This window comes from Pristiophorus japonicus, chromosome 3 (assembly GCF_044704955.1).
Source record: "Pristiophorus japonicus isolate sPriJap1 chromosome 3, sPriJap1.hap1, whole genome shotgun sequence".
In the NCBI taxonomy this organism is placed as follows: Eukaryota; Metazoa; Chordata; class Chondrichthyes; family Pristiophoridae; genus Pristiophorus; species Pristiophorus japonicus.
The window spans coordinates 167,895,861-167,922,216 of record NC_091979.1 but is presented as its reverse complement, the minus strand read 5'-3'; the positions used below and the strand labels follow the sequence as shown (position 1 = coordinate 167,922,216).

At 45.2% G+C, this 26,356-nt stretch overlaps 1 protein-coding gene across 1 annotated transcript in view; it reads right to left on the bottom strand.

Moving 5' to 3' along the window:
* Window positions 1-26,356, bottom strand: part of col6a3 (collagen, type VI, alpha 3) — a 227,734-nt gene that overhangs the window by 129,053 nt on the left and 72,325 nt on the right. The window contains exons 13-14 of the mRNA XM_070873789.1: window positions 16,672-17,289; window positions 3,975-4,592 (exon numbers count right to left, since the gene is read on the bottom strand). Of these exons, the coding sequence (XP_070729890.1) occupies window positions 3,975-4,592; window positions 16,672-17,289 (1,236 nt within the window). The remainder of the gene's footprint in view (window positions 1-3,974; window positions 4,593-16,671; window positions 17,290-26,356) is intronic.

Here is a 26,356-nt window from a genome sequence, read left to right as displayed (position 1 = left end):
TTACAGTCAGAACTGCACTTTGCTTCTGCACCAGCTTCGTATGCTTCAGACCTGGCAGACTTCAAGATCAACACACCAGCTTCGTTAACCTGGTTCTTCAGAACATCAACCAAGATAGTATCGCAAGCAACCAGGAAACCAAGCACACCGCGACAGCAAGAGGCTCATGAAACAACCACCAAGATATTACCAGCAACAAAATTGTTAATATTGAGCCACCGCAACCAACGATTTCAAAACCGAAGTCAACTCGACGAAAACCTGAAGATTCGCAAGCTGTTTCCACTCTACAAGCTATCCCTGAGCTACCAACGGGTAAAACATTACCTAAAAGAACTGTAAAACCTACTGCTGAAGGAAGAAAGTGGGTATTTACCCCATAGATCCAATAAGCGCCCTACTGCATCAGCGGACACTACCCAACTGAAGAACACGTAGCAAGAAGTCCTCTCCTACTTTCGGGATACGGCTAGCCGAATCAACAAAATCCAACGAACCTCAAAACCGTGACCCATTACCGACTGTCCAGGAAGGATTGGTGAGCATAGTCCCTGAAGCCCCAGAGCCTAACCTAGTTAGATAGGGGGATTGGGAGGTGGGAGGTATTGCACTGCTCTGTATTCTCTTGTGTTTGAGTAAAGGATTCCCCATTAGAGTGATACGTTTTCTCTCATTTAAAGTAATAAGTTTTCTCAGTTTTTAATCAAAGGTGTATTCATTCTTCTTGAATAAAATCCATACCTTCTTTATACAAAACGGTTGTCTGCTGCACTTTATCACACCCTGATTAATAAATCCAAGCTCGAGAACCAGGGAGTGGGAGCGACTCACAACCGCTCAGAGTCAGAAGGTGAACCTGACAGAACCACCACCCCCTACACGTGGGCCATCGATGAAGAGGATAATCATTGAGGAGCAGCAGAGAATGTGCAATGTAGTGACAGGCCTTCCAAGCACACTGTCATTGCAGAGAGATTAGAGGATCCACCTCAAGCATGAGTGGGTTTCTGTTGCAGGCCGGTGCGATGATATCTTCTTCCATGAATGGAGTGGTCAAATCCATGGAGCATCAAACACGGCAATTGAACCAGTGCATGCAAGCTTGGAACAATGGCTTGCAGACTCTGGATGCCATCTTAAGTAGGATGAACAATACCCTAGCCTTGTCTTTACAGCGCCCCAATGATCTACAGCAAAGTGTTCTGCAGCATTGTGGTAGCAGTGAAGTGCGGCTAGGCCATGAGATGTTGCAGGTGGAGCAGTCTTTGGCAGAGCCCTCAGTGGCTCCATAACCCAGAGGTTGTGGGCCAAGAGCAGCTCAACAGTCAGAGCAGGGATCTGAGCAGTCTGCCTCTACCTCCGCTCAAGCCATTAAGGTTGTACCATGTACAAGTGCTAGGAAATAAGATTAAAGATTTGTAGCTGCACAAGTTATTGCACATGAGTGTCTTAGACATTGTTCTATTGTTAAGTTGCTATTCTTTACTTGAAGCACATAAATATTATTTTTTTGCATCACTTTCCTGCCTTGTCCATTTTTGATTACTGGCTGGCATGTGGCCTTTTCAGTTGTTGGATGATGAATGGGAAGACCCCTGAATTGACGGCGACCAATGACTGGATATGAAAAGGATGCTTGGTTGTTGACAGAACTGCTTTGTATTAGTGGCATTGACAGAGGGTGGGGGACAAAAGTGGCTTTTGCATGTGGTTGTTAGATTGGTGCACTGGTGGAACCTAAGTGAACCACGCAATAAGCAGGGCAACGCAGAAATCCCAGGCAGCAATGTGCGCTGCTGGTAGTGCATTGCCCTCATCACCTTCCGCCTCCTCAGAATCCTCTGAAGTGTCTCTGTGCTTTGCATCTTGGTCCTTCTGCAGGTCCAAACTGCGCTGCTGGGCAATATTGTGAAGAGCACAGTACACTATCACCATTCTGGAGACCCGGGCTGATGTGTACTGAACAGTACCTCCAGATCTGACCAGGCACCTTCAAGCTTGTTCGATGACACATCTGGTGGTGATAGGGTATTCAGTGCAATGCTAGTTGGCCTCATTCCTTGGGTTTCTGAGAGGTAAGTGGCTAACCCTTGTCTCCTAGCACCTGGTAAGTCTGCTTCCAGGTGCGAAGACGTCTGGGTGTCTGGACTTCCGCAGGATGAAAGCATCATGGCAGCTGCCTGGAAATCGTGCATACACCTGCATAATGATGGTTTTGTGGTAGCACACCAGCTGTACATTGATGGAATGAAAGCCCTTGCAGTTGATGAACACTCCCAGGTGATCTGTGGGTGCCTTAATTGCCGCATTGTGCAGTCGATGATACCTGCACCTGTGGGAAGCCAACCAGAGCCACTGACCCGAGCACCCGTTCACTCTGACTGGCGTCATCGCAGGCAAAGTTGACATAATTGGCAGCCTTAGCGAACAAACCATCAGTCACCTGTATGTATTTGTGTGCTGCCAACTGCAAAATCCAGAAAATGTCCAAAGAGCCCTGGAAGGAGCCAGAAACAAAGAGGTTGAGGGCAGTGGTGACTTTGAGAGCCACTGGCAAAGCATGGCCACCAGGCCCAGCTGGCAGCAGGTTTTGTTCCTGTTGGCTTTAAATGTCTGCCACAAACTGACGCAAAACCCTGAGCCTCCTGACACACTGCTGTTCGGACATGTTGAGGAAGCTTATCTGTTGCCTATACGCTGTGTGTGCCGGATATGGCCTCCTGCGAGCTGTACCTCTCTGCTGTTGTTCTGTTTCCTGTGGAGCTACAGGTCTGTGACCAGTAGGTTGCTGCTGGTCAACTTGGTCTTCATCGGAGGTCCAATCTAAGGCAGCATAAGCGGCACCCATCCTGATCTGATAGATCAAACCTCCAAAGTGTAGAAACTAACCTCTCAGCAAATGTACTGTGAACAAACCCGTTCCCACTAGCAGCTAAGAAAGCAGCTATGAGTACTGAGTATTTATTGTTGTATTTCCCTGAGATTAGCTCCTTCGTTGCTGCTGTGTACTCGCCTTGCTTTCACTGGTGAGTTCCAGGAAGCCCAGGAAACCTGTGGACCCGAAGTTAAGCACAAAAATGTAGGTCAGTATCGCACTAATTGAGCAATTTACATATGTTGATTGTCAACCCACCTTTCCAGATGAGCTGGTTCGCAAGCAGCCCAACGGGCTCCAGTCTAATGTGGAAGCTGGTGGGTTGAAGCCGGTTTCGCAATGTGCTGCCATTTTTGCCACTTTTAACCCCACCACCCGTACACAAACCAGTGTAAGTGTAAGTTGTAATGAACAACATGTGCCATCCATTCGCCACTGAGTGCAAAATCCAGGCCAATCTGTTTTTAGATGGTGATGGTTGAGGGATAAATATTGGCCAGAACACTGAGGAGAACTCCGTGCTCTTCTGTGAAATATTGTCATGAGATCTTTTAAATTCACTTGAGCGGGCAGACTCTGTTTAACATCTCATTCAAAGAACAGCACCTCCGACAATGCAGCACTACCTCAGTTCTGTAACCTAGATTTTATGCTCTAGTTTTACGAACTCAACTTAATGAGCAGATCCAATCTTCTCGCTATCTTTTCACTGGCTGTCATGGCTCTTTAACTTTTATAGCTTGAATACAAAAATAATTCATTGTCCTGTGTTTAACTGAAAAACACACAGTCTATGTTTGTTCAAAAGTACCTTGGCTACTTGTGGAGTCCGCAGATGCTGAGTGTTTCCAGCATTTTCTGTTTTTACCCTTATTCATATCTACTCATATGCTTAATACATTTGCTTTAAGCCACTCCATCAAATAAATCCTCAACTCTCCAGTTCAGTGATATTTTATTGCTTTAAACAGTGAGATGAAAAATAATATTTTTTCAGGTCAAAAATATTAAAGGTTTTTGATATAGTGCAAAATCTCATATAAAAGCCCTTCATAGTTGTATTAACACTCGTGCTAATGCAGCAAATTAACTGCTATACCTGGTTTAATGGGAAGAGTTGGCCTGTCAGTAGGTTCTCGTGAAGCAGGCAGCGTTGACAATGATATCATCACTTGTTCCTGTACATGAGGCAGAGAGCGGTATTCCTGCACACTGAGGCTCAAACTGGGATCACTCGCGATTTCCTTTAGCTGTACTGGGTCTGTATTCCTGGCTCCTACAGCAAAGATCGTTACAGCAGCTCGCTTCAGTGCATCTGCAGATGATTTGACATAATCTCTGGACCTTCCAGCAGTGATGAGCACCAATATCTGAGGAACACCTTCCTCTTTCCGACTTCCTGAAGATCTGGTAAAGTGATTTCTAAGGACATAGTCCAGAGCTGCCCCAGTGTTAAGTGGCATCCCACCTCTCAGTCTGAGTCCTTCCACATGAGACACAATTTCATCTTCTGAAGAATAGGTGTTCAGGTAGAACTCCGTTTCTGCGTAATTGCTGTACTGTACCAGACCTATTTGAACCTTGTCACTTCCAATATCAAGGTTTTCGGTGAAACTTGTGAGAAAATCACGGACAAAAGAGAAGTCTGTGTTGGCGACATTGTCTGAGCCATCGATGAGGAACACAATGTCTCTCTCGCTCCTTTCTTTCGGCAAAACTGTAAAGGAATACACAAAGTAATGTACAACAGATCCTATGGGCCCAATTTTGCCCATGACTTGCATCAATTGATTTGGAGTAAGTTGTTTTTTCTGGTGTAAGTTAAAAAATGCCATTTTCCCCCAAAAATTTGCCCCAGAGTAAGTCAGTTAGGTACGATTTTTTTTTAGGTCAATTTTTTTTTCAAAAGGGGGCGTTCCCAGACATTTACGCCAGTTTTGGCCATTTATGCCACTTTGGCCAGCAAAAACTTACTCCAAATCGACTTAGGTCAGCGTATGTGGCCAGCTCTGAAAAACCTTGCGGGCACTGAAGAAAAAGCAGTGCACATTCGGCAGACATTAGGGCAGGATAGGGGAGGGGAGGGAACTGGAGAGGACCTCAACAACCAAGCGCCAAACATTGCAAGGAAAAACTCAAACAATTAAAATACTAAAAAAAATGAAGTAAATCCTACCGGAGAAATGCGAGCTGCTGGGGTTGGGGCGGGGTAGGGAGGTAGCCAGAGAGAGAGAGAGAGAGAGAGAGAGAGAGAGAGAGAGAGAGAGAGAGCGAGATGCTGGTATACAAAACAAACACCCCCTCCCCAAAACACTTATTCTCTCCCTGCAAAAACTCTCCTCCTCCCGCCCATACTGTTAAACTGTTGAATGACTGCAGTATTTGGCAAGTACAAAACAACATGTTCAGTTGCTCTTGCATTATCAATAGTTGGAAATAGAAGCAAGAAATGCAAAAAAAAATGCAGAGGTATTCTGTATATAAAAAATATTGTTAGCATTCTACAAAAATGGTGCAGTGGTTATTTAATATACAGATAATTATTTTTATAGTTATATTATATAGTTATAGTTATATTATCTCCCCCCCAATACACTCTTTCTCTTCCCCCCCCCCCCCTCCCCAACTCTCTTCCTCCCCCCCCCCGGCAAAACTCTCCTCCTCCTCCCACGCCCCCCAATCAAACATCTCAAGCACAGTCACTAAATAAAAAATAGAACCGAAGTCCTACCTCGCCCAGGAACTCAGCGGGCCGGCCGGCCGGTGCGGGAGGCCACTCGGCTGGGAATAGGGTGCGGCGAGATCGGGCGTCCCTTCAGCCGGGGATAAGGGCTGCGAGCATCGGGTCCTGCTCACAGCCCACAGGACGCGCTGGGAGGGCAGGAGCATGTGTGCAGGTGCCGGCAGTGCTTTCTGCACTGGCCTGTTGCTCCGCCCCCCCCCCCCCCCTATAGACTGCACGCCACGCCACAACTCCGGGGACTCCGAAGAGTGGCCAGGATGGGGCCCCTTTTTTCTGGCGCCCTTTCCAGCGCGCAAAGTCGACGTGCTTCAGGTCAGTGAGCCGAATAAAACGCCTTGGGCAAAGTTGGGCCTTATAAAACTAGTTATTGTAAAAAAACAAGGTACTGTCACAGACAAGTAATTCAATGATTTGTTGAACTATTTAACAAAATAGTTAACTAAGCCTAGAAATTGACCTTCTTAGGGCCTCCGGTTATCGCCTCAGGGGGATGATAACGGGGCACTAACTGAGTTCTGACCCGGCGTGGCAATAATATCGACTCCCATCTTATTCCGTTTGCATCACCCCGGTAGTGCCCTGGACCCGAACTCGGGTTCTGCACCCTGCAGCTTCACCGGGCATAAACACCGGCAGATGCAAGCGGCATCCATCGGGAGACTGAGCGCTTTGGGGGCAATACTTAAAGGTGAGGTGGCCGAATTTTTTTAAAGTTCAATTTTTCAAACTTTTAAAAGTTAACACCCCAAATGGGGCGCTCCCCAATTTCTCCCCCTCTATCTTTTAAATAATCCTCTTACTCGGAAACCAGTTTAAAAATCAAAAACTTTCTATTCTGATTAATTTTCTTTCTTTTTCTTCCCAGCTATTTCTACTGTGGCTTTTACATATTTAGTTCCCTTTGTACAGAAATGCTGAAGTCATCCAGAACACTGGATTGAAAGAGTTACTGATCGTGTTTTTGGGGGAACTCAATTAATTGTAGCACACACAGCCAGAGATCGCTGAGATGGATCAGCATCAAGCGTGTACATTAACTTAGCTTCCTCACACAGTTGGGCTGTGTAGACTCCCCAAGCTGCTACTTCTGATGATAGGAATGTACAAGATCAGAAGAGACCTTTAGAGTTCATCTGGCCAGTCCCAAAAGTTTAAATGATACAAGACACTGCTTTATTTCTCATAACCCTCATTAATATCCTCTGCTAAATACCTGTTCAGAACCCTTCTTAATTTCCAGACATTAGCTGCCCCCACTGTTTCCCGAGTGATGTAGATTCATATATACAATACACTCTGTGTACAGTAGTTAAATATATTTCCGTTGCTTCTTTGTCACTGGATCAAAATCCTGGAACTCCCTTCCTAATAGCGCTGTGGGAGTACCTTCACCACACGAACTGCAGTGGTTTAAGAAGGACGTTCACCTCTTTTCTTAACTTGAATCCATGTCCCCTTGTTTTTTTTATTCGTTCCTGGGATGTGGGCTTCGCTGGCAAGGCCACCATTTATTGCCCATTCCTAATTGCCCTTGAGAAGATGGTGGTGAGCCGCCACCTTGAACCGCTGCAGTTCGCATGGTGAAGGTACTCCTACAGTGCTATTAGGGAGGGAGTTCCAGGATTTTGATCCAGTGACAAAGAAGCAACGGCAATATATTTCCAAGTCAGGATGGTGTGTGACTTGGAGGGGATGTTGGAGGGTGATGGCGTTCCCATGCGCTTGCTGTCCTTCTCCTTCTAGGTGGTAGAGGTCACAGGTTTGGGAGGTGCCGCCGAAGAAGCCTTAGCGAATTTCTGCAGTGCAACTTGTTGATGGTACACTGGAGCCATGGTGCGCCGGTGGTAGAGGGAGTGAATGTTTAAGGTGATGGATGAGGTGCCAATCAAGCGGGCTGCTTTGTCCTGGATAGTGTCGAGCTTCTAAGTGTTGGAGCTGCGCTCATCCAGATAAGTGGCAAGCATTCCATCACACTCCTGACTTGTGTCTTGTAGATGGTGGCAAGGCTTTGGGGAGTCAGAAGGTGAGACACTCACCACAGAATACCCAGCCTCTGACCTGCTCTTGTTGCCACAGTATTTATGTGGCTGGTCCAGTTAAGTTTCGACCCAATGGTGACCCCCAGGATGTTGATAGTGGGGCAATTTGCGATAGTAATGTCGTTGAATGTCAAGGGGCGCTGGTTATAGTCATTGGCTGACACTTGTGTGGCGCAAATGTTACTTGCCACTTATCAGCCTATGCCTGCCCTGAGGAACTCCTGCAGCGATGTCTTGGGGCTGAGATGATTGGCCTGCAACAACCACAACCATCTTCCTTTGTGGTAGGTATGACTCCAGCCATTGGAGAGTTTTCCCCTTGATTCCCATTGACTTCAGTTTTACTAGGGCTCCTTGATGGCACACTCTGTCAAATGCTGCCTTGATGTCAAGGGCAGTCACTCGCACCTCACCTCAGGAATTCAGCTCTTTTGCCCGTGTTTGGACCAAGGCTGCAATGAGGTCTGGAGCCGAGTGGTCCTAGCGGAACTAAAACTGAGCATCAGTGAGCAGGTTATTGGTGAGTAGGTGCCTCTTGATATCACTGTCGATGATACCTTCTATCACTTTACTGACGATTGAGAGTAGACTGATGGGGTAGTAATGGGACGGATTGGATTTGTCCTGCTTTTTGTGCACAGGACATACCTGGGCAATTTTTCACATTTTCAGGTAGATGTTAGTGTTATAGCTGTATTGGAAGAGCTTGGCTAGAAGCTCAGCTAGTTCTGGAGCACAGGTCTTCAGCATGACACCCGTGATGTTGTCGGGGCCCATAGCCTTTGCTGTATCCAGTGCGCTCAGGCATTTCTTGATATCACATGGAATAAATCGAATTGGCTGCAGACTGGCTTCTGTAATGGTGAGAACCTCAGGAGGAGGCTGAGATGGATCATCCACTTGGCATTTCTGGTTGAAGATGGTTGCAAATGCTTCAGCCTTGTCTTTTGCATTTGTGTGGTGGGCTCCGCCATCATTGAGGATGGGGATATTCATGGAGCCTCCTCCTCCCGTTAGTTGATGAATTGTCCACCACCATTCATAACTGGATGTGGCTGGGCTGCAGAGCTTTAATCTGATCTGTTGGTTGTGGAATCTCTTAGCCCTGTCTATAACATGTTGCTTCCGTTGGTTAGCATGCATGTACTCCTGTGTTATAGCCTCACCGGGTTGGCACCTCATTTTTAGGTATGCCTGGTGCTGCTCCCGGCATGCTCTTCTACACTCCTCATTGAGCCAGGGTGGGCCCCCTTGCTTGATAGTAATGATATACTGAGGGATATACCTGGTCATGAGGAAGCAGATTGTGGTGTGCAGTTGCTGATGGCCCTCAGTGCCTCATGGATGCCCAGTTTTGAGCATATGTTCGGAATCTAACCCATTTAGCACGGTAGTAGTGCCACACAACACGATGGAGGGTATCCTCAGTGTGAAGATGGGACTTCGTCTCCACAAGAACTGTGCGGTGATCATTCCTACCAATACTCTCATGGACACATGCATCTGTGACAGGTAGATTGAGGAGGACGAGGTTAAGTAGGTTTTTCCCTTGTGTTGGTTCTCTCACCACCTGCCGCAGGCCCAGTCTGGCAGCTATGTCCTTCAGGACTTGGCCAGCTCGGTAAGTAGTCGTGCTACTGATCCATCCACTCTTGGTGATGGACAATGAAGTCTCTCACCCAGAGTACGTTCTGTGCCCTTGCTACCCTCAATACTTCTTCCAAGTGTTCAACATGGAGGAGTACTGATGCATCAGCTGAGGGAGAGCGGTAGGTAGTAATCTGCAGAAGGTTTCCTGCTGAAGAATTTATCGGCAAACATATTGGATATACCTCTTAAAATCGTGAATACCTCCATAAGTTCTCTCCTGAGCTTTCTTTTCTGTAGTGTAAAGATTTCCAGTGCCTTATCCAAACAATTTACCTGTTCTATACTTTCTCCAATACCAAGATGACCCCATAGTAACCTGGTAAGAAGAATTGTGCACAATAGTCTCAGTGGGCTAGGCCACCACTCTTCATTCCACAACTCTCACTATACTATCCAACTACTTATCCAAGATCAAGTTATAGATGAGCCACAGATTTCACTGCAGTCAAGTCCAGCTATGGCCCAAGCACCCAAGGCCCACCCCACTGCTGGCCAAGAATGGGGAGACACTCATCAAGGACACCGAGACAGTCAAGGCTCACTGGAAGAAGCAGTTCGAAGATCTCCTTAATCGAGACTCAGTCTTTGACTCGGTCCTCGACTCCATCGCGCAGCATGCTACCCGCCACCATCTCAGCAAAACCCCAGCCCTGCACAAGGTAGAAAAGGCCATCCGTCAGCTCAAGAATAACAAGGCATCATGAGGCACTAAAGTATGGTGGAAAGGCACTATTGGCGTGAATGCATGACCTCATCTCTCTTATCTGGAAGGTGGAGTGCACGCCTGGAGATCTCGGAGATGCCGTAATCGTGAACATCTTTAAAAAAGGGAACAAGTCCGACTGCGGCAACTACAGAGGAATCGCCCTGTTGTCGGCCACCGGGAAAGTCTTCGCTAGAATCCTCCTCAACTGTCTTCTCCCTGTGGCTGAGGAGCTCCTCCCAGAGTCACAATGCAGATTCCGTCCACTACAGGGTACAACGGACATGATCTTCATGGTGCGATAACTGCAAGAGAAATGCAAGGAACAGCATCAACCATTGTACATGGCCTTCTTTGATCTCACAAAGGCCTTTGACACTGTTAACTGCAAGGGACTATGGAGCATCTTCCTCCATTTCGGCTGCCCCCAAAGGTTTGTCGCCATCCTCTGCCTGCTCCACGATGACATGCAAGCCATGATCCTGACCAACGGAATTACCACAGACCAAATCCATGTCCGGATCGGGGTCAAGCAGGGCTGCGTCATCGCGCCAACGCTCTTCTTGATCTTCCTTGCTGCAATGCTCCATCTCATGCTCAACAAGCTCCCCGCTGGAGTGGAACTAAACTATAGAACCAGTGGGATCTGTTCAACCTTTGTTGCCTCCAGGCCAGATCCAAGACCGTCCCATCCTCTGTCGTCGAACTACAGTACGCGGATGATGCTTGCATCTGCGCACATTCAGAGGCTGAACTCCAAACCATTGTCAACATCTTCACCAAGGCATACAAAATCATGGGCCTTACACTAAACATTCATAAGCCAAAGGTTCTCCACCAACCTGACCCTGCCACACAGCACTGCCCCCCACCCCCGGTCATCAAAATCCATGGCACCGCCTTGGACAACGTGGTCCACTTTCCATACCTTGGGAGCCTACTATCAACAAGGGCAGACATCGACGATGAGGGCCAACACTGCCTCCAGTGTGCCAGCGCAGCCTTCGGTCGCCTGAGGAAGAAAGTGTTCGAAGATCAGGCCCTCAAATCTGGCACCAAGCTTATGGTCTACAGGGCTGTAATGATACCCGCCCTCCTGTATGGCTCAGAGACATGGACCATATACAGTAGACACCTCAAATCGCTGGAGAAATACTGCCAACGATGTCTCCACAACATCCTGCAAATCCCCTGGGAGGATAGGCACATCAACGTCAATGTTCTTGATCAGGCCAACATCCCCAGCATTGAAGCACTGACCACCCTCGACCACCTCCATTGGGCGGGCCACATTGTCCGCATGCACGACACAAGACTCCCAAAGCAAACGTTCTACTCGGAACTCGTATATGACAGGCGATCCCCAGGTGGGCAAAGGAAACTTTTCAAGGACACCCTCAAACCCTCCTTGATAAAGTGCAACATCATCACTAACACCTGGGAATCCCTGGCCAAATACCGCCCTAAGTGGAGGAAGAGCATCCGGGAGGGCGCTGAGCACCTTGAGTCTCTTTGCCGAGAGCTTGCAGAAAACAAGCGCAGACAGCAAAAGGAGCGTGCAGCAAACCAGACTCCCCACCCACCCTTTCTTTCAACCACTGTCTGTCCCACCTGTGACAGAGACTTTAATTCACGTATTGGACTGTACAATCACCTGAGAACTCATTTTTAGAGTGGAAGCAAGTCTTCCTCGATTTCGAGGGACTGCTTATGATGATAAGATGAGCCAGAGCTTTCTGCAATTTAATATTGTCAAGATTGTAACCATCAAGTTTGGCTCCCTCCACAAACTTTGCATCCGAGGCCATTCCTATCTCAGCTGCTCTCTAACTGAATGCAAAAGGTGTGTAACCTTGACGTCTTTTTTACCTCTGAGGTGACCTTCAAATCTTACATCCAGTCTTTCACTGAGAGAGCGTAATTGTACCCTCCAAATTATTGCCTCTCTCTGTTTCTACCTTACCTCCACTGCTGCCACAGTCCTCATACATATTCCACTTTGATATTTTTCAAAACCCTGCTTGTTGGCCTCCCACTCCCTGCCTTATATAAACTGTCCATATCCTATCCCCATACTAAGTCCTGATCAACTATTGTCCTTGTCTTGGTTGAACTCCATTAGCTCCCAGTAGTTCAGTCTGTTGGTTTCAAGACACTTCTTCTCATTGACAAAGGCTTCCATGGATTTGTTCCACCCTAACTCTGGAGCCTCCTCCAACCCTACTTTGCTGTTCTGTGTCATTTACTGCCTCTGGTCTACTGTGTGTCTCCCCAATGCCCCCCACCCCGCTCCCTCACTTCCCCATAACAATAGCAGACATTTGGGCCACTTCACCCTCACACTCTGGAATTCTCTTCCTAAACTCATCTCTCCCCATTTTCCAAAGCCAATTAAAAAAACTTTTTGACTTGACCTTCAGCTATCTCCACTAGCTCGTCTCCATAATCCTGCTCAAATCAGTTCCCACTTTGTGAAGTATTTTGTGACATTTTCTTACATTAATAGTGATATATTAAGGGTAAGTTCTTGTTAATTGCTGTTGTTTATCTGTATCCTTCTTGCAATTTATCAAAATTATTCCTAAATATAAAAATATAGGCCTAAGTTTTCCACTTCAAGCATTAGCTAATTTTCCTCCCGTTCATTTTAATGCACAGGAAAATTATACGCTAGCAATTGCACAGGTAGAAAACCCCAGCCACAATATCCACTGAATTAAAAAGAGAACATGCTGGAAATATGCAGCAGGTCAATCAGTATCTGTGGAGAGAGAAAGAGAGGAAACTTTTCAGGTCAATAACCTTTCATCAGAACTGGAAAAAGTTAGAGATGTAACAGGTTTAAGCAAGTACAGAGGCAGGGAAAGAGGGGAGGGCAGGAGAGAACAAAAGGGAAGATCAGTGATCGGGTGGAAGGGAGGAGTAATTCAATGACAAAAGGGATGATGGTGCAAGGCAAAAGCTGATGGTAATGGGACAAGTGACAAAACAAAAGATGCACCTTGAGCAGCTGAAAATGACAAAAGCAGAATCATTTACCAGCAACTGCTGTCTGAAAAAATGGGAGCAGTGGTTATGATCTGAAATTGTTGAACTCGATGTTGAGTCTGGAAGGCTGTAAAGTGCCTAATTGAAAATGAGGAACTGCTCTTCGAGCTTCTGTTGAGCTTCATTGGAACAGTGTCGGAGGCCAAGGACAGAGAGGTCAGAGTGGGAGTGGAGCGGAGACTTAAAATGACAGGCGACCGGAAGTTTGGGGTCAAGCTTGCGGACTGAACAGAGGTGTTACACAAAGCGGTCACCCAATCTGTGTTTGGTCTCTCCAGTGTGGAGGAGACCACATTGTCAGCAGCAAATACAGTATACTAAATTGAAAGGAGTACAAGTAAATCACTATTTCACCTACAAGAAGTGTTTAGGACCCTGGATGGTGGGAACAGACGAGGTAACTCCTGCGCTTGCACGGGAAGGTGCCGTGGGACAGGGAGAAGGTGTTGGGGGTGATTGGAGAATGGACCAGGGTGTCTTGGAGGGAGTGATCCCTTTGAATGCTGAAAGGGGAGGAGAGGGGAAAATGTGCTTGGTGGTGACATCACGCTGGAGGTGGCGGAAGATGATTTATTGAGTGGGGGCTGGTGGAGTGGAAGGGAAACTTATTGTGGTTCTGGAAGGAGATGAAGAGGTGAGAGCAGAAGTGCGGGAAATAAGAACATAAGAATAGAAGAAATAGGAACAGGAGTAGGCCGTACGGCCCCTCAAGCCTGCTCCGCCATTTAATAAGATCATGGCTGATCTGATCATGGACTCAGCTCCACTTCCCCGCCCGCTCCCCATAACCCCTTATCGTTTAAGAAACTGTCTATTTCAGTCTTAAATTTATTCAAGGTCCCAGCTTCCACAGCTCTCTGAGGCAGCGAATTCCACAGATTTACAACCCTCTGAGAGAAGAAATTTCTCCTCATCTTTGTTTTAAAGATCATGCCCTCTAGTTCTTGTCACCCCCATCAGTGGAAACATCCTCTCTGCATCCACCCTGTCAAGCCCCCTCATAATCTTATACGTTTCAATAAGATCACCTCTCAATCTTCTGAATTCCAATGAGTAGAGGCCCAACCTACTCAACCTTTCCTCATAAGTCAACACCCTCATCTCCAGAATCAACCTAGTGAACCTTCCCTGAACTGCCTCCAAAGCAAATATATCCTTTCGTAAATATGGAAACCAAAACTGCACGCAGTATTCCAGATGTGGCCTCACCAATACCTTGTATAGCTGTAGCAAGACTTCCCTGCTTTTATACTCCATCCCTTTTGCAATAAAGGCCAAGATTCCATTGGCCTTCCTGATCACTTGCTGTACCTGCATATTATCCTTTTGTGTTTCATGCACAAGTACCCCCAGGTCCCGCTGTACTGCAGCACTTTGCAATCTTTCTCCATTTATATAATAACTTGCTCTTTGATTTTTTTCCTGCCAAAGTACATGACCTCACACTTTCCAACATTATGCTCCATCTGCCAAATTTTTGCCCACTCACTTAACCTGTCTATGTCCGTTTGCAGATTTTGTGTCCTCCTCACACATTGCTTTTCCTCCCATCTTTGTATTGTCAGAAAACTTCGCTACATTAGTCAGTCCCTTCTTCCAAGTCGTTTATATAGATTGTAAGTAGTTGGGGTCCCAGCACTGATCCCTGCGGCACCCCACTGGTTACTGGGTTTCAACCAGAGAATGAACCATTTATCCTGACTCTCTGTTTTCTGTTACTTAGCCAATCCGCTATCCATGCAAATATATTACCCTCAACCCCATAAATGTTTATCTTGTGCAGTAACCTTTTATGTGGCACCTTGGCAAATGGCTTCTGGAAGTCCAAATACACTACATCCACTGGTTCCCCTTTATCCACCCTGTTCATTACATCTTCAAAGAACTCCAGCAAATTTGTCAAACATGACTTCCCCTTCATAAATCCATGCTGACTCTGTCTGACCAAATTTTGCTTTGCCAAATGTCCTGCTACTGCTACTTTGATAATGGACTCCAACATTTTACCAACCACAGATGTTAGGTTAACTGGTCTATACTTTCCTGCTTTTTGTCTGCCACCTTTTTTAAATAGGGGCATTACATTTGCAGTTTTCCAATCTGCTGGGACCTCCCCAGAATCCAGGGAATTTTGGTAAATTACATCGACAATCCCTGCCGCTACTTCTCTTAAGACCCGAGGATGCAAGCCATCAGGTCAAGGGGATTTATCAGCCTTTAGTCCCATTATCCTACTAGTACCACCTCCTTAGTGATTGTGCTTGTGTTAAGTTCCTCCACCCTTATAGCCCTTAGACTATCCACTGTCGGAATATTGTTAGTGTCCTCTACCGTAAAGACTGATGCAAAATATTTGTTCAGAGTTTCTGCCATCGCCATGTTCCCCATTACTAATTCCCCGGTCTCATCCGCTAAGGGACCAACATTTACTTTAGCCACCCTTTTCTTTTTTATATACCTATAGAAACTCTTGCTATCTGTTTATATATTTTGTGCTAGTTTACTTTCATCGTCTATCTTCCCTTTCTTAATTATGTTTTTAGTCGTTCTTTGCTGGCTTTTAAAAGCTTCCCAGTCTTCTGTCCTCCCACTAGTTTTGGGACAAATACGGCCAAGGGCCCTGTCAACCACGGTGGAGTTAATCCTCGGTTGAGGAAAAAGAGTAGCATTGCACCCATAAGGCAATGATGAAAATCTTATTATTATTCCAGAATTCTCAAGATTCTTCATTATTCACTCCTTCATAATTCCCTCTCATGTTAGACACCATTTAAAAATCAAAATTCTGAATAAATAAAAGAGAACAAACTGCATAATATGAGACATACAAAAAATGTAAAAGGCAAGTATAAAAGTAGTTTATAAAATGCAAAGAGGGAATAGGAATAATTACTAGCAGTGAACAAAAAGAGAAACAGCAATAATTTTATAAGCACACAAGTTACAGTAGAGTTAAAGAAGGGATGTGGCCACCTAAAGATGAACATTAAGAATATGGATATGGTAGAGATGCCTAATAAATAGTTTGCTTCAGTTTGTTCAGAAGAAGGTCGATGTGATACTGTAGGAGTACTTGAGGAGAATGTGTAGAGCCACAAGGAAATCATATTTAAAAGTTAATGGAAGGAAGTGCAAGGGTCTCACTAAGCCCAGATAGTGTGATCCTGGAATATTGAAAGAGGTTGGAAGGAATTAATGGAGACACAAAACATAATTTTACAAAATCTTTGGGATTTATGGGAATTGTGCCAACAATGCAGCACTTCCCTCTGGAATTCACTGAAATGTTAGCCAAATTAGAAAATAGCATACATGGGAATTTAGTGTGAGACATGAAGCATTTATACGTGAAGTTCGCCATTTGTAATTTCTACATTGACATACCTGTACTTTGCTACACATTTCATTGATATTGGCCCGGGTTTTGTGGTGGGTGTGGCGGCATACCCTCAGAGTACGCCGTCATACCTCCTTTGAAATCCACTGCAAGCTCGGGCTTTCTACATGCGCTTGCTTACTTTATTATGCATAAAGTAATCTTGTATGAAAATTCTTTATAATTGTATACGACCAATGCAATAATAAGTGTATACTGGAAAATTAATTCAAGTACCTTGCTTAATGGTAACAGTTGGCTCTTCTGTAATTTGTTGTAAAGCAGGCAATACTGATAATGGTGTCATCACCTGAGACTGTATATCAGGCAGAGAGCGGAATTCCTTTACCTTGAAGACCAAACTGGGGTCACTTGCGATCACTTTTATCTGTGCTGGATCTGCTTTCCCGCCTCCGACAGCAAAGGTTATTACAGCAGCTCGCTTCAGGACATCTGCCGATGATTTGATATAATCCCTGGACTTCCCACCAGTGATTAGCACCAATATCTGAGGAACACCTTCCTCTTTCCTACTTCCTGCAGATTTGGTAAAGTGGTTTCTAAGGACGAAGTCCAGAGCTGCTCCAGTGTTAACCATTCTGCCACCTTTCACTTTGAGCCCTCTCACATGAGACACAAGCCCAGCTTTTGTTGAGTAACTGTTTAGATAGCATTCCGTTTTTACATCATCACTGTACTGTACCACAGCCACTTGTACTCTGTCACTTCCAATGTTCAAGTTCTCAATTAACCTGGTGATGAATTCACGGATATGAATAAAATTAACATTCCCAACATTAACTGATCCGTCGATAAGGAACACGATGTCTCTTCTGTTCACTTCCTGTGGTACAACTGGAAAAATGAAAGGATTGTGATTCACAGCAGATCATATGAATTCTCTAGATATTGCGCAAAAGTAACAAAATGTCTTTTCTCACTGGTGGTCAGTATTGTGAGAACTTGTAACAAAAATTATTTCATCCTGCAACACTTCACCTCTATCTGTTAGAGAGACATTTTTTTTATTATTAAGGGTAATGACTACGCAGGAAACCTACTTGTGTGTTTTCACCTCCATATCATCACATTCCTCTACCCCCGTCTCACCCACTGTCACTGAAAGCCTTTGTTGCCTTCAGACTTGATTATACAAATGCCTTTCTAGTTCTGCCATTAAATGCGACTCACAAAAATGTTACTATCAACACAACTTGCATGTATATAGCACCTTTTAACACAGTAAAATGTCCCAAAGCACTTCACTGAAGCGTTAACATATAAAAACTGACAATGAGCCACATACGGAGATATTCGGACAGGTGACCAAACAACTAGTCAAGGAGGTAGGTTTTAAGGAGTGGCTTACTGAAAGAAAGACAAGTAGAAAGGAGGAGAGGTTTAGGAAGGTAATTCCAGAGCTGAGGACCTAGGCAACTGATGGCATGGCCACAATGGAGGGGCGAAGGAAATTGGGGATCCACAAGAGGCCAGAATTGGAGCACCACAGATTTCTCGCGGTTTGTAGGGCTGGAGGAGGTTATAGAGATAGGGAGCGCTAAAGGTTTGAACATAAGGATGCAAATTTTAAATTTGAGGTGTTACTGGATGGGAGCCAATATAGGTCAGTGAGCATAGGTTTGATGGGTGAACGGGAATTGGTGTGAGTCAGGATACGAGCAGCACAGTTTTGGATGAGCTGAAGTTTATGGAGGATGAAAGTTGGGAGGCTAGCCAGGAGAGCATTGGAATTGTTAAGTCTGTAGGTAACAAAAGCATGGCATCCTATCCGGTACTGAGGCCCATTCCTCTATCATCCTTGTCCTGACAAACGTTGTTGGCTCCCCATCCCTCAAAACAATATTTTAAAAATCTGTCATTATTCACTGTTTCAAATGTTTGTAAAAAGATTGATACCACACCGCACGAGAGACTGATAGGCAAAATGGAAGCACATTGAATTGGAGGCAAACTTTTGATATGGGTAGGGAACTGGTTAGAAGATTGGAAACTAGGAGACAGAGAGTAGAGACAATGGGTATGTCCTTCAATTGGCAGGATGTGACTAGTAGTGTCCCCCAGGGATCTGTAATGGGGCCTCAGCTTTTCACTATATTTATAAATGACGTAGATGAAGGAATAGAGAGCTGTATACCCAGGTTTGCTGATGACATCAAAGTAGGTGGCACAGTCAGTAGTGTAGTTGGAAGCAGAAAGTTGCAAAGGGACATTAATACATTAAGTATGTGAGCAAAACTGTAGCAGATGGAATTCAACATGTGAAAGTGTGAGGTCATCCAATTTGGACCTAAGAAATCTAGATCAGAGTATTTTCCAAATGGTGAGATGCTAGGAACTGTAGAGGAGCAGAGAGATTTAGGGGTATATGTGCAGAAATCACTAACAAAGAATTAAAAAGGCTAATTAAATGTTGGTCTTTATCTCAAGGGGGCTGGAATACAAAGGGGTGAAAGTTATGCTACACTTTTATAAAGTTCTGGTTAAACCACATCTGGAGTAGTATGTTCAGTTTTGAGCTCCACACTTTAGGTATGATATATTGGCCTTGGAGGAGGTGCAACGCAGATTCACCAGAATTATACCAGGGCTAAAAGGGTTAAATTATGAGGAAAGGTCGCATGGACTAGGCTTGTATTCCCTTGAGTCTAGAGGTTAAGGGGTGATATAATTGAGGTATTTAAGATGATTAAAGGATAGATCGAGAGAATTTATTTCCTCTGGTGGAGGAGTCCAGACCAAGGGAGCATGACCTTACTATTAGAGCTAGGTTGTTCAGGGGTGATGACAGGAAGCACACCTTCATACAAAGAGTAGTGGAAATATGCAACTCTCTCCCTCAAAAAGCTGTTGAGACTGGGGGTCAATTGAAAATTTCAAAACTGAGATTGGTAGATTTTTGTTGGGCAAGGGTATTACAGGATATGGAACCAAGGTGGGCAGATAAGACTTTAAGGTACAGATCGGCCATGGTCTAATTGGCTGAATGGCTGAGAAATAGGAGCAGGATTAGTCTGCTCCGCTATTCAATAAGATCATGGTTGATCTGATCATGGACTCAGCTCCACTTCCCTGCCCGCTCCCCAAAACCCTTTACTCCCTTATCGCTCATAAATCTGTCTAACTCCGCCTTGAACATATTCAATGACCCAGCCTCACAGCTCTCTGGGGCAGAGAATTCCATAGATTTACAACCTTCAGAGAAGAAATTTCCCCTCATCTCAGTTTTAAATGGGCGGCCTCTTATTCTGAGACTATGTCCCCTGGTTTTAGTTTCCCCAGTGAGTGGAAATATCCTCTCTACATCCACCTTGTCGAGCCCCCTCATTATCTTATATCTTTTGATAAGATCACCTCTCATTCTTTTGAACTCCAATGTGTATAGGCCCAACCTACTCTACCTCTCTTCATAAGTCAACCCCCTCATCTCCAGAATCAACCGAGCGAACCTTCTCTGAACAGCTTCCAATACAAGTATATCCTTCCTTAAATACGGAGACCAAAAAAATATGCGGTACTCTAGGTGCAGCCTTACCAATACTCTAACCCTAACCCTCTAATTATGAAAGGGTTAATATGGAGAAACTATTTCCTCTGTTGGGAGAAACCAAGAATAATATTAAAATTGAAGCTAGGCTATTCAGGAGCAAAATCAAGACGCTCCTTTTCACGCAAAGGGTAGTAGAAATCTATAACTCTCTCCCCAAAAGGCAGTGGATGCTGGGACAATTGGAGCTTTCAAGACTGAGGTAAGGGTATCAAGGCATATGGAGAAAAGGTGGGTAAATGTAATTGAGGTGCCGATCAGCTATGATCTAATTGAATGGCGGAGGAGGCTCGAGGATCTCAATGCTCTATTCCTGCTCCTAATGTCCATATATTCCCCTATAGCCTCCCCATCTCTACAATGTCCTTCAGCATTATGTCCCAGCACATACCTTGTTCTTCCAACTCTGGCCTTCTTTGCATTCCCCCTCCCTCTACGCCACCTCAGTGACACAGCCATTGGCTGTCACAGCCCCACACACTGAAATGGTCTCCCTATTTCTTTCTACCTTACTACTACTCTTTTCCACCACCTCCAATCTTTCCTCAAAACCAATCTCTTATTTTGCTCATGGTCACTAGCCCTAACTCTTCTCACAAGGATGAAAATTTTAAAATCGAGAAATTGTTGGACTGGGACCGATTGTTGGTCAGCAAGCACAGGGGTGATGGGTGAATGGAACTTGATGTGAGTTAGGACATGGGCAGCAGAGCTTTGGATGAAAGGTTTGGCAATAACCTGTCTCTCACTGTACATATTATAGTAAATATTATTGTGAAACAATAATATCCAACAGAAGAAAACTATTACAGATTAAAGGGCTCAGATTCTCTGGTGCTGTTGTGCTGATGGAGGTTTGTGTGGTGGGGTAAAACTGACACTCACGACAGACCCCATCCCAAATCATGAGAATGAGGTCTCTTAAGCAATAGAGATTGGCATTACGCCTGTCTTGGCACTATTGGGGCAACAGTTCAAGAAGGCGGCTCACCACCATCTCCTCAAGGGCAAATAGGGCCAGTAACGCCCTAATTAAACAAATTAAAAAACATCACATGGACATGTCAGCACCCTGCTGCTCAGAGATGGGGAGACAGGGAGTCCCTCAGCTAAAGAGGAGAAAGTGCGAACGTTTTTTGATTCCCCAGATATCTGATCCCTTTTAACCATGACTCTCGGCCCTTTTAGCATTGATTGCTGTTTGATTTTTCAAACTTAGACCCTGATATAGGCCCACAACAGAACTTACATCCGCTGTCAGACCCAGTGGGACCTATGTTAGCCATCAGAGTTGCTTCCGACAGAATTTCCAGGAAACAGCAACATAAATACCCAAAAGGTGCTGTCACATCATAAGACAAAACAAAAAGCGCCCACCATCGATTGCAATTTGCTGAATGGCCTTAAAGTTATGGAAACCAGGCAGAATCTGCATCATGCCCCAAATCAAAGCCCCCCCTCCCATCCCTCCCTCCCCCCCATCCCCCACTATCTCACCATCTTTATTGCCCTAAAATTACGTGAAAATTATCACACAATTTGTGGTGGTAAGAAATGTTGTGATAGATATCTAAATGTAAGATTAACCACGTAACACACTGTCATGTATGTATGCTTGGGGTTACTAGCCACCAGGTGGCGCCACTGTTGGAGGTTATTGGGCTGTACGCACGTGTGTGCCGCCCAGGTATAAAAGGCAAGCCATCATGTAATGTAATCACTTTGGGCCCTAATAAAGCAGAGCCAGGTTTGTACCTGTGTTAGTTTACAGTATTCAGTCTATCGAGTTATTACATACATAACATTTGGCGACGAACTAACTTAAGAACTTTTGCATGCAAAAATGAACACAATTGGAATTCTGGAGAGATTCGTGGAGGGAGATTACTGGGCATATTTTGTAGCTCGCCTGGACCAGTACTTCGTGGCCAACAAAATGGAGAAACCCACTGATGCAGTTAGGCACAGGGCGGTCTTCCTCACGGTTTGCAGTCCGAAAATCTATGGACTCAAAGAATCTTCGCTAGCCTGCAAGTCCAACGGACAAGGACTATGAGGAATTGTGTGCTCTGGTACGTGACTATCTCAAACCAAAAGAAGACATCATCATCTCACAATATCGATTCTACAAGCACATTCGTTCTGAGGGCCAGGATGTGTCGGAATCTGTTGCCGACCTAAGACGTCTAGCTGGACCGTGTAAGTTCGAAAACACGTTGGGAGACATGCTGTGAGACTTCTTTTTAATTGGAATCAACCATGAGGTGATCCTGCATAAGCTACTGGCAGCAGAGACGCTGGATTTGAGCAAGGCCATCATGATTGCCTAAGCATGCATGACGACAGACAAAAACTTAAAGCAAATATCATCGAAAAATTGGAACTCAGCAAGTACTGTAAACAAGATTGTATCGTCGTTTGGCAGAGCTGCATATGGCAGGGCTTACTCAACTGTGTATGCAAAACCTGTGGCTGCCCAAAGTCCGCCGACGGGAATGAATCTAATTTCACCATGTTTGCGTTGTAGGGGCAATCATCGGCCTCATCAGTGTTGGTTTAAACAGCATATTTGTAAAGGCTGTTCGAGACTGGGGCATCTCCAGCGCACGTGTCCGCAACTGAGTAAGCGTGCTGCAACACACCACATGGAGGATGATGACCAGTATAGCGCGGATCCGGATATGCAATCCAAGATACCAGAGGAGGAAGTGAATGGACTGTATTCATTCCTAACCAAGAGCCAACCGATAATGATTAATGTGAAACTTAACGGTGTGCCAGTGCCGATGGAATTGGACACAGGTGCGAGTCAATCAATAATGAGCCAAAGGACATTCGACAAGCTATGGGATACTAAGGCTGTGAGGCTAAGCTGAGTCTAGTCAATGCTAAGTTGTGTACGTACACTAAAGAACTCATAACTGTGATTGGCAGTGCAGTAGTCAAGGTGTTGTATGATGGTGCAGTTCATGATTTACCATTATGGATTATTCCAGGCAATGGTCCAACACTGTTCGGCAGGAATTGGCTAGAAAAAATCAAATGGAATTGGCACGATATCAAAGCGTTGTCATTGGAGGATGATACTCCATGTGCTCAAGTGCTAAGCAAGCTCTCCTCGCTGTTTGAACCAGGCATCGGCAATTTCACGGGAGCCAAGGTGCAGATTCACGTGGACTCGGATGCAAGACCCATCCATCATAAAGCTCGGGCGATTCCGTACATGATGAGGGAGAAGGTCGGAATCAAACTGGACAGACTCCAGTGTGAAGAGGTCACATCACCAGTCGAATTTAACGAATGGGCCAGCCCCATTGTTCCTCTGTTGAAGAGTGATAGCATACTCAGGATTTGTGGAGACTACAAGGTTATGATCAAATGAGTTTCGAAACAGGATCAATACCCATTACCGAATGCTGATGACCTGTTTGCAATGCTAGCCAGGGAGAAGTCATTCACTAAACTGGATCTGACGTCGGCCTACATGACACAGGAACTGGTCGAGACGTCAAAGAAACTTACGTGTATCAACAATCATAAAGGACTGTTTATCTACAACAGGTGTCCTTTCTGAATTCACTCGGCTGCAGCCATATTTCAGAGGAACATGGAGAGTCTACTGAAGACCGTCCCTAGAACCATCGTGTTCCAAGATGACATCCTGGTCACAGGTTGTGACACCACCGAACATCTGAATAACCTGGAAGAGGTTCTACATCGTCTGGACAAAGTAGGACTCAGACTGAAACGTTCGAAGTGCGTCTTCACCGGAAGTCGAATTCCTGGGGAGGAAAATTGATGCTGACGGCATCAGGCCTACGGACTCGAAAACCAAGGCCAGCAAAAATACACCCAAGCCTCAGAATGTGACAGAGCTGTGTTGGTTCCTTGGTCTACTCAACTACTTCGGTAATTTTCTACATAGATTGAGCACTTCATTAGAGCCACTGCACATGTTGCTAAGAAAAAGTGAAACTGGGATTGGGGTGGGTCTCAAGATAGAGCTTTTGAGAAAGCTACTAATCTGCTTTGCTCTAACAAGCTGCTGGTACATTATGATCCATGTAAGCGTCTAGTATTGGCCTGTGATGCTTCGTCATATGGAGTTGGTTGCGTGCTCCCACAAGCTAATGAGTCAGGTAAACAACAACCTGTTGCGTATGCTTCTAAAAGTTTGTCAAAGGAGGACAGAGCCTACAGCATGGTAGAAAAAGAAGCATTAGCCTGTGTGTATGTGGTTAAAAAGATGCATCAGTACCTGTTTGGTCTTCGGTTTGAACTGGAAACAGATCACAAGCCACTCATGTCATTGTTTTCGGAAAACAAAAGGTATAAATACCAATGCATCATCCCACATCCAGAGGTGGGCGTTGACATTATCTGCCTAGGATTATGTCATTTGCCATAGACCTGGCACCGAGAATTGTGCTGATGCACTGAGTCATCTGCCGTTGCCCACACCAGAGGTGGAGACGCCACAACCCGCAGACCTACTGTTAGTTATGGATGCTTTTCAAAGTGAAGGAACCCCTGTCATAGCTCAACAAGTTAAGTCCTGGACCCGATATTATCAGTTGCGAAACGTTGTGTTCTTAGTGGTGATTGGTCTGTCATACGCAAGCAAATGGGTGATGAGACCAAATCTTGCAACTGTCGCAAAGACAAACTATCCATTCAGTCAGATTGTTTACGGTGGGGTAATCATATTGTTATACCTAAGAAAGGCAGAGAGAAATTTGTACATGATCTACATAGCACTCATCCCAATATTGTCATGATGAAAGCCATTGCCAGATTTCATGTATGATGGCCTGGAATTGAATCTGATCTGGAATCATATGTGCAGCAATTATTAAAGATGTAATAGCAGCGCATTTGGAAAGCAGTGACAGGATCGGTCCCAGTCAGCATGGATTTATGAAAGGGAAATCATGCTTGACAAATCTTCTAGAATTTTTAGAGGATGTAAATAGTAGAGTGGACAAGGGAGAACCAGTGGATGTGGTGTATTTGTACTTTCAAAAGACTTTTAACAAGGTCCCACACAAGAGATTAGTGTGCAAAATTAAAGCACATGGTATTGGGGGTAATATATTGATGTGGATAGAGTTGGCAGACAGGAAGCAATGCGTAGGAAGAAGCGGGTTCTTTTCAGAATGGCAGGCAGTGACTAGTGGGATGGCGTATGGTTCAGTGCTGGGACCCCAGCTATTTACAATATATATTAATGATTTAGATGAAGGAATTGAATGTAATATCTCCAAGTGTGCAGATGACACTAAGCTGGGTGGCAGTGTGAGCTGTGAGGAGAATGCTAAGAGGCTGCAGGGTGACTTGGACAGGTTACGTGAGTGGGCAAATGCATGGCAGATGCAGTATAATGTAGATAAAAGTGCTATCCACTTTGGTGGCAAAAACAGGAAGGCAGCTTATCTGAAATGTTACAGATTAGGAAAAGGGGGGGTGCAATGAGAGCTCGGTGTCATGGTCTATCAGTCATTGAAAGTTAGCAGGCAGGTACAGCAGGTGGTGAAGGCGGCAAATGGCGTGTTGGCCTTCATAGCGAGAGGATTTGAGTATAGGAGCAGGAAGGTCTTACTGTAGTTGTACAGGGCCTTGGTGAAGCCACACCTTGAACATTGTGTACAGTTTTGGTCTCCTAATCTGAGGAAGGACATTCTTGCTATTGAGGGAGTGCAGCGAAGGTTCACCACACTGATTCCCGGGATGGCAGGATTGACATATGAAGAAAGATTAGATCGACTAGGCTTATATTCACTGGAATTTAGAAGAATGAGAGGGGATCTCATAGAAACATATACAATTCTGACGGGATTAGACAGGTTAGATGCAGGAAGAATGTTCCCGATGTTGGGGGAAGTCCAGAACCAGGGGTCACAGTCTACGGATAAGAGGTAAGCCATTTAGGACCGAGATCAGGAGAAACTTCTTCACTCAGAGAATTGTGAACCTGTGCAATTTTCTACCACAGAAAGTTGTGGATGCCAGTTTGTTAGGTATGTTCAAAAGGGAGTTAGATGTGGCTCTTACGGGGTCTGGAGAGAAAGCAGGAAAGGGGTACCGAAGCAAATGATCAGCCATGATCTTATTGAATGGTGGTGCAGGCTTGAAGGGCCGAACTATTGATGGAGAGGTCTCAAGACCAAGCTCTCTCTTGTCCACCCTGACTTGAATGATCATGTTGAATACAGACGTCAAAGTCAGTAGTGGTATCATGATCACGTTGCTGTGTCATGCGACATTTCTGTTAACAATCCTGTGTATGTACTAAATTATGGTCAAGGTCCCAAATGGATTGCCAGTACTGTTATGGCCAAGGAGAGTGACAGAGAGTTT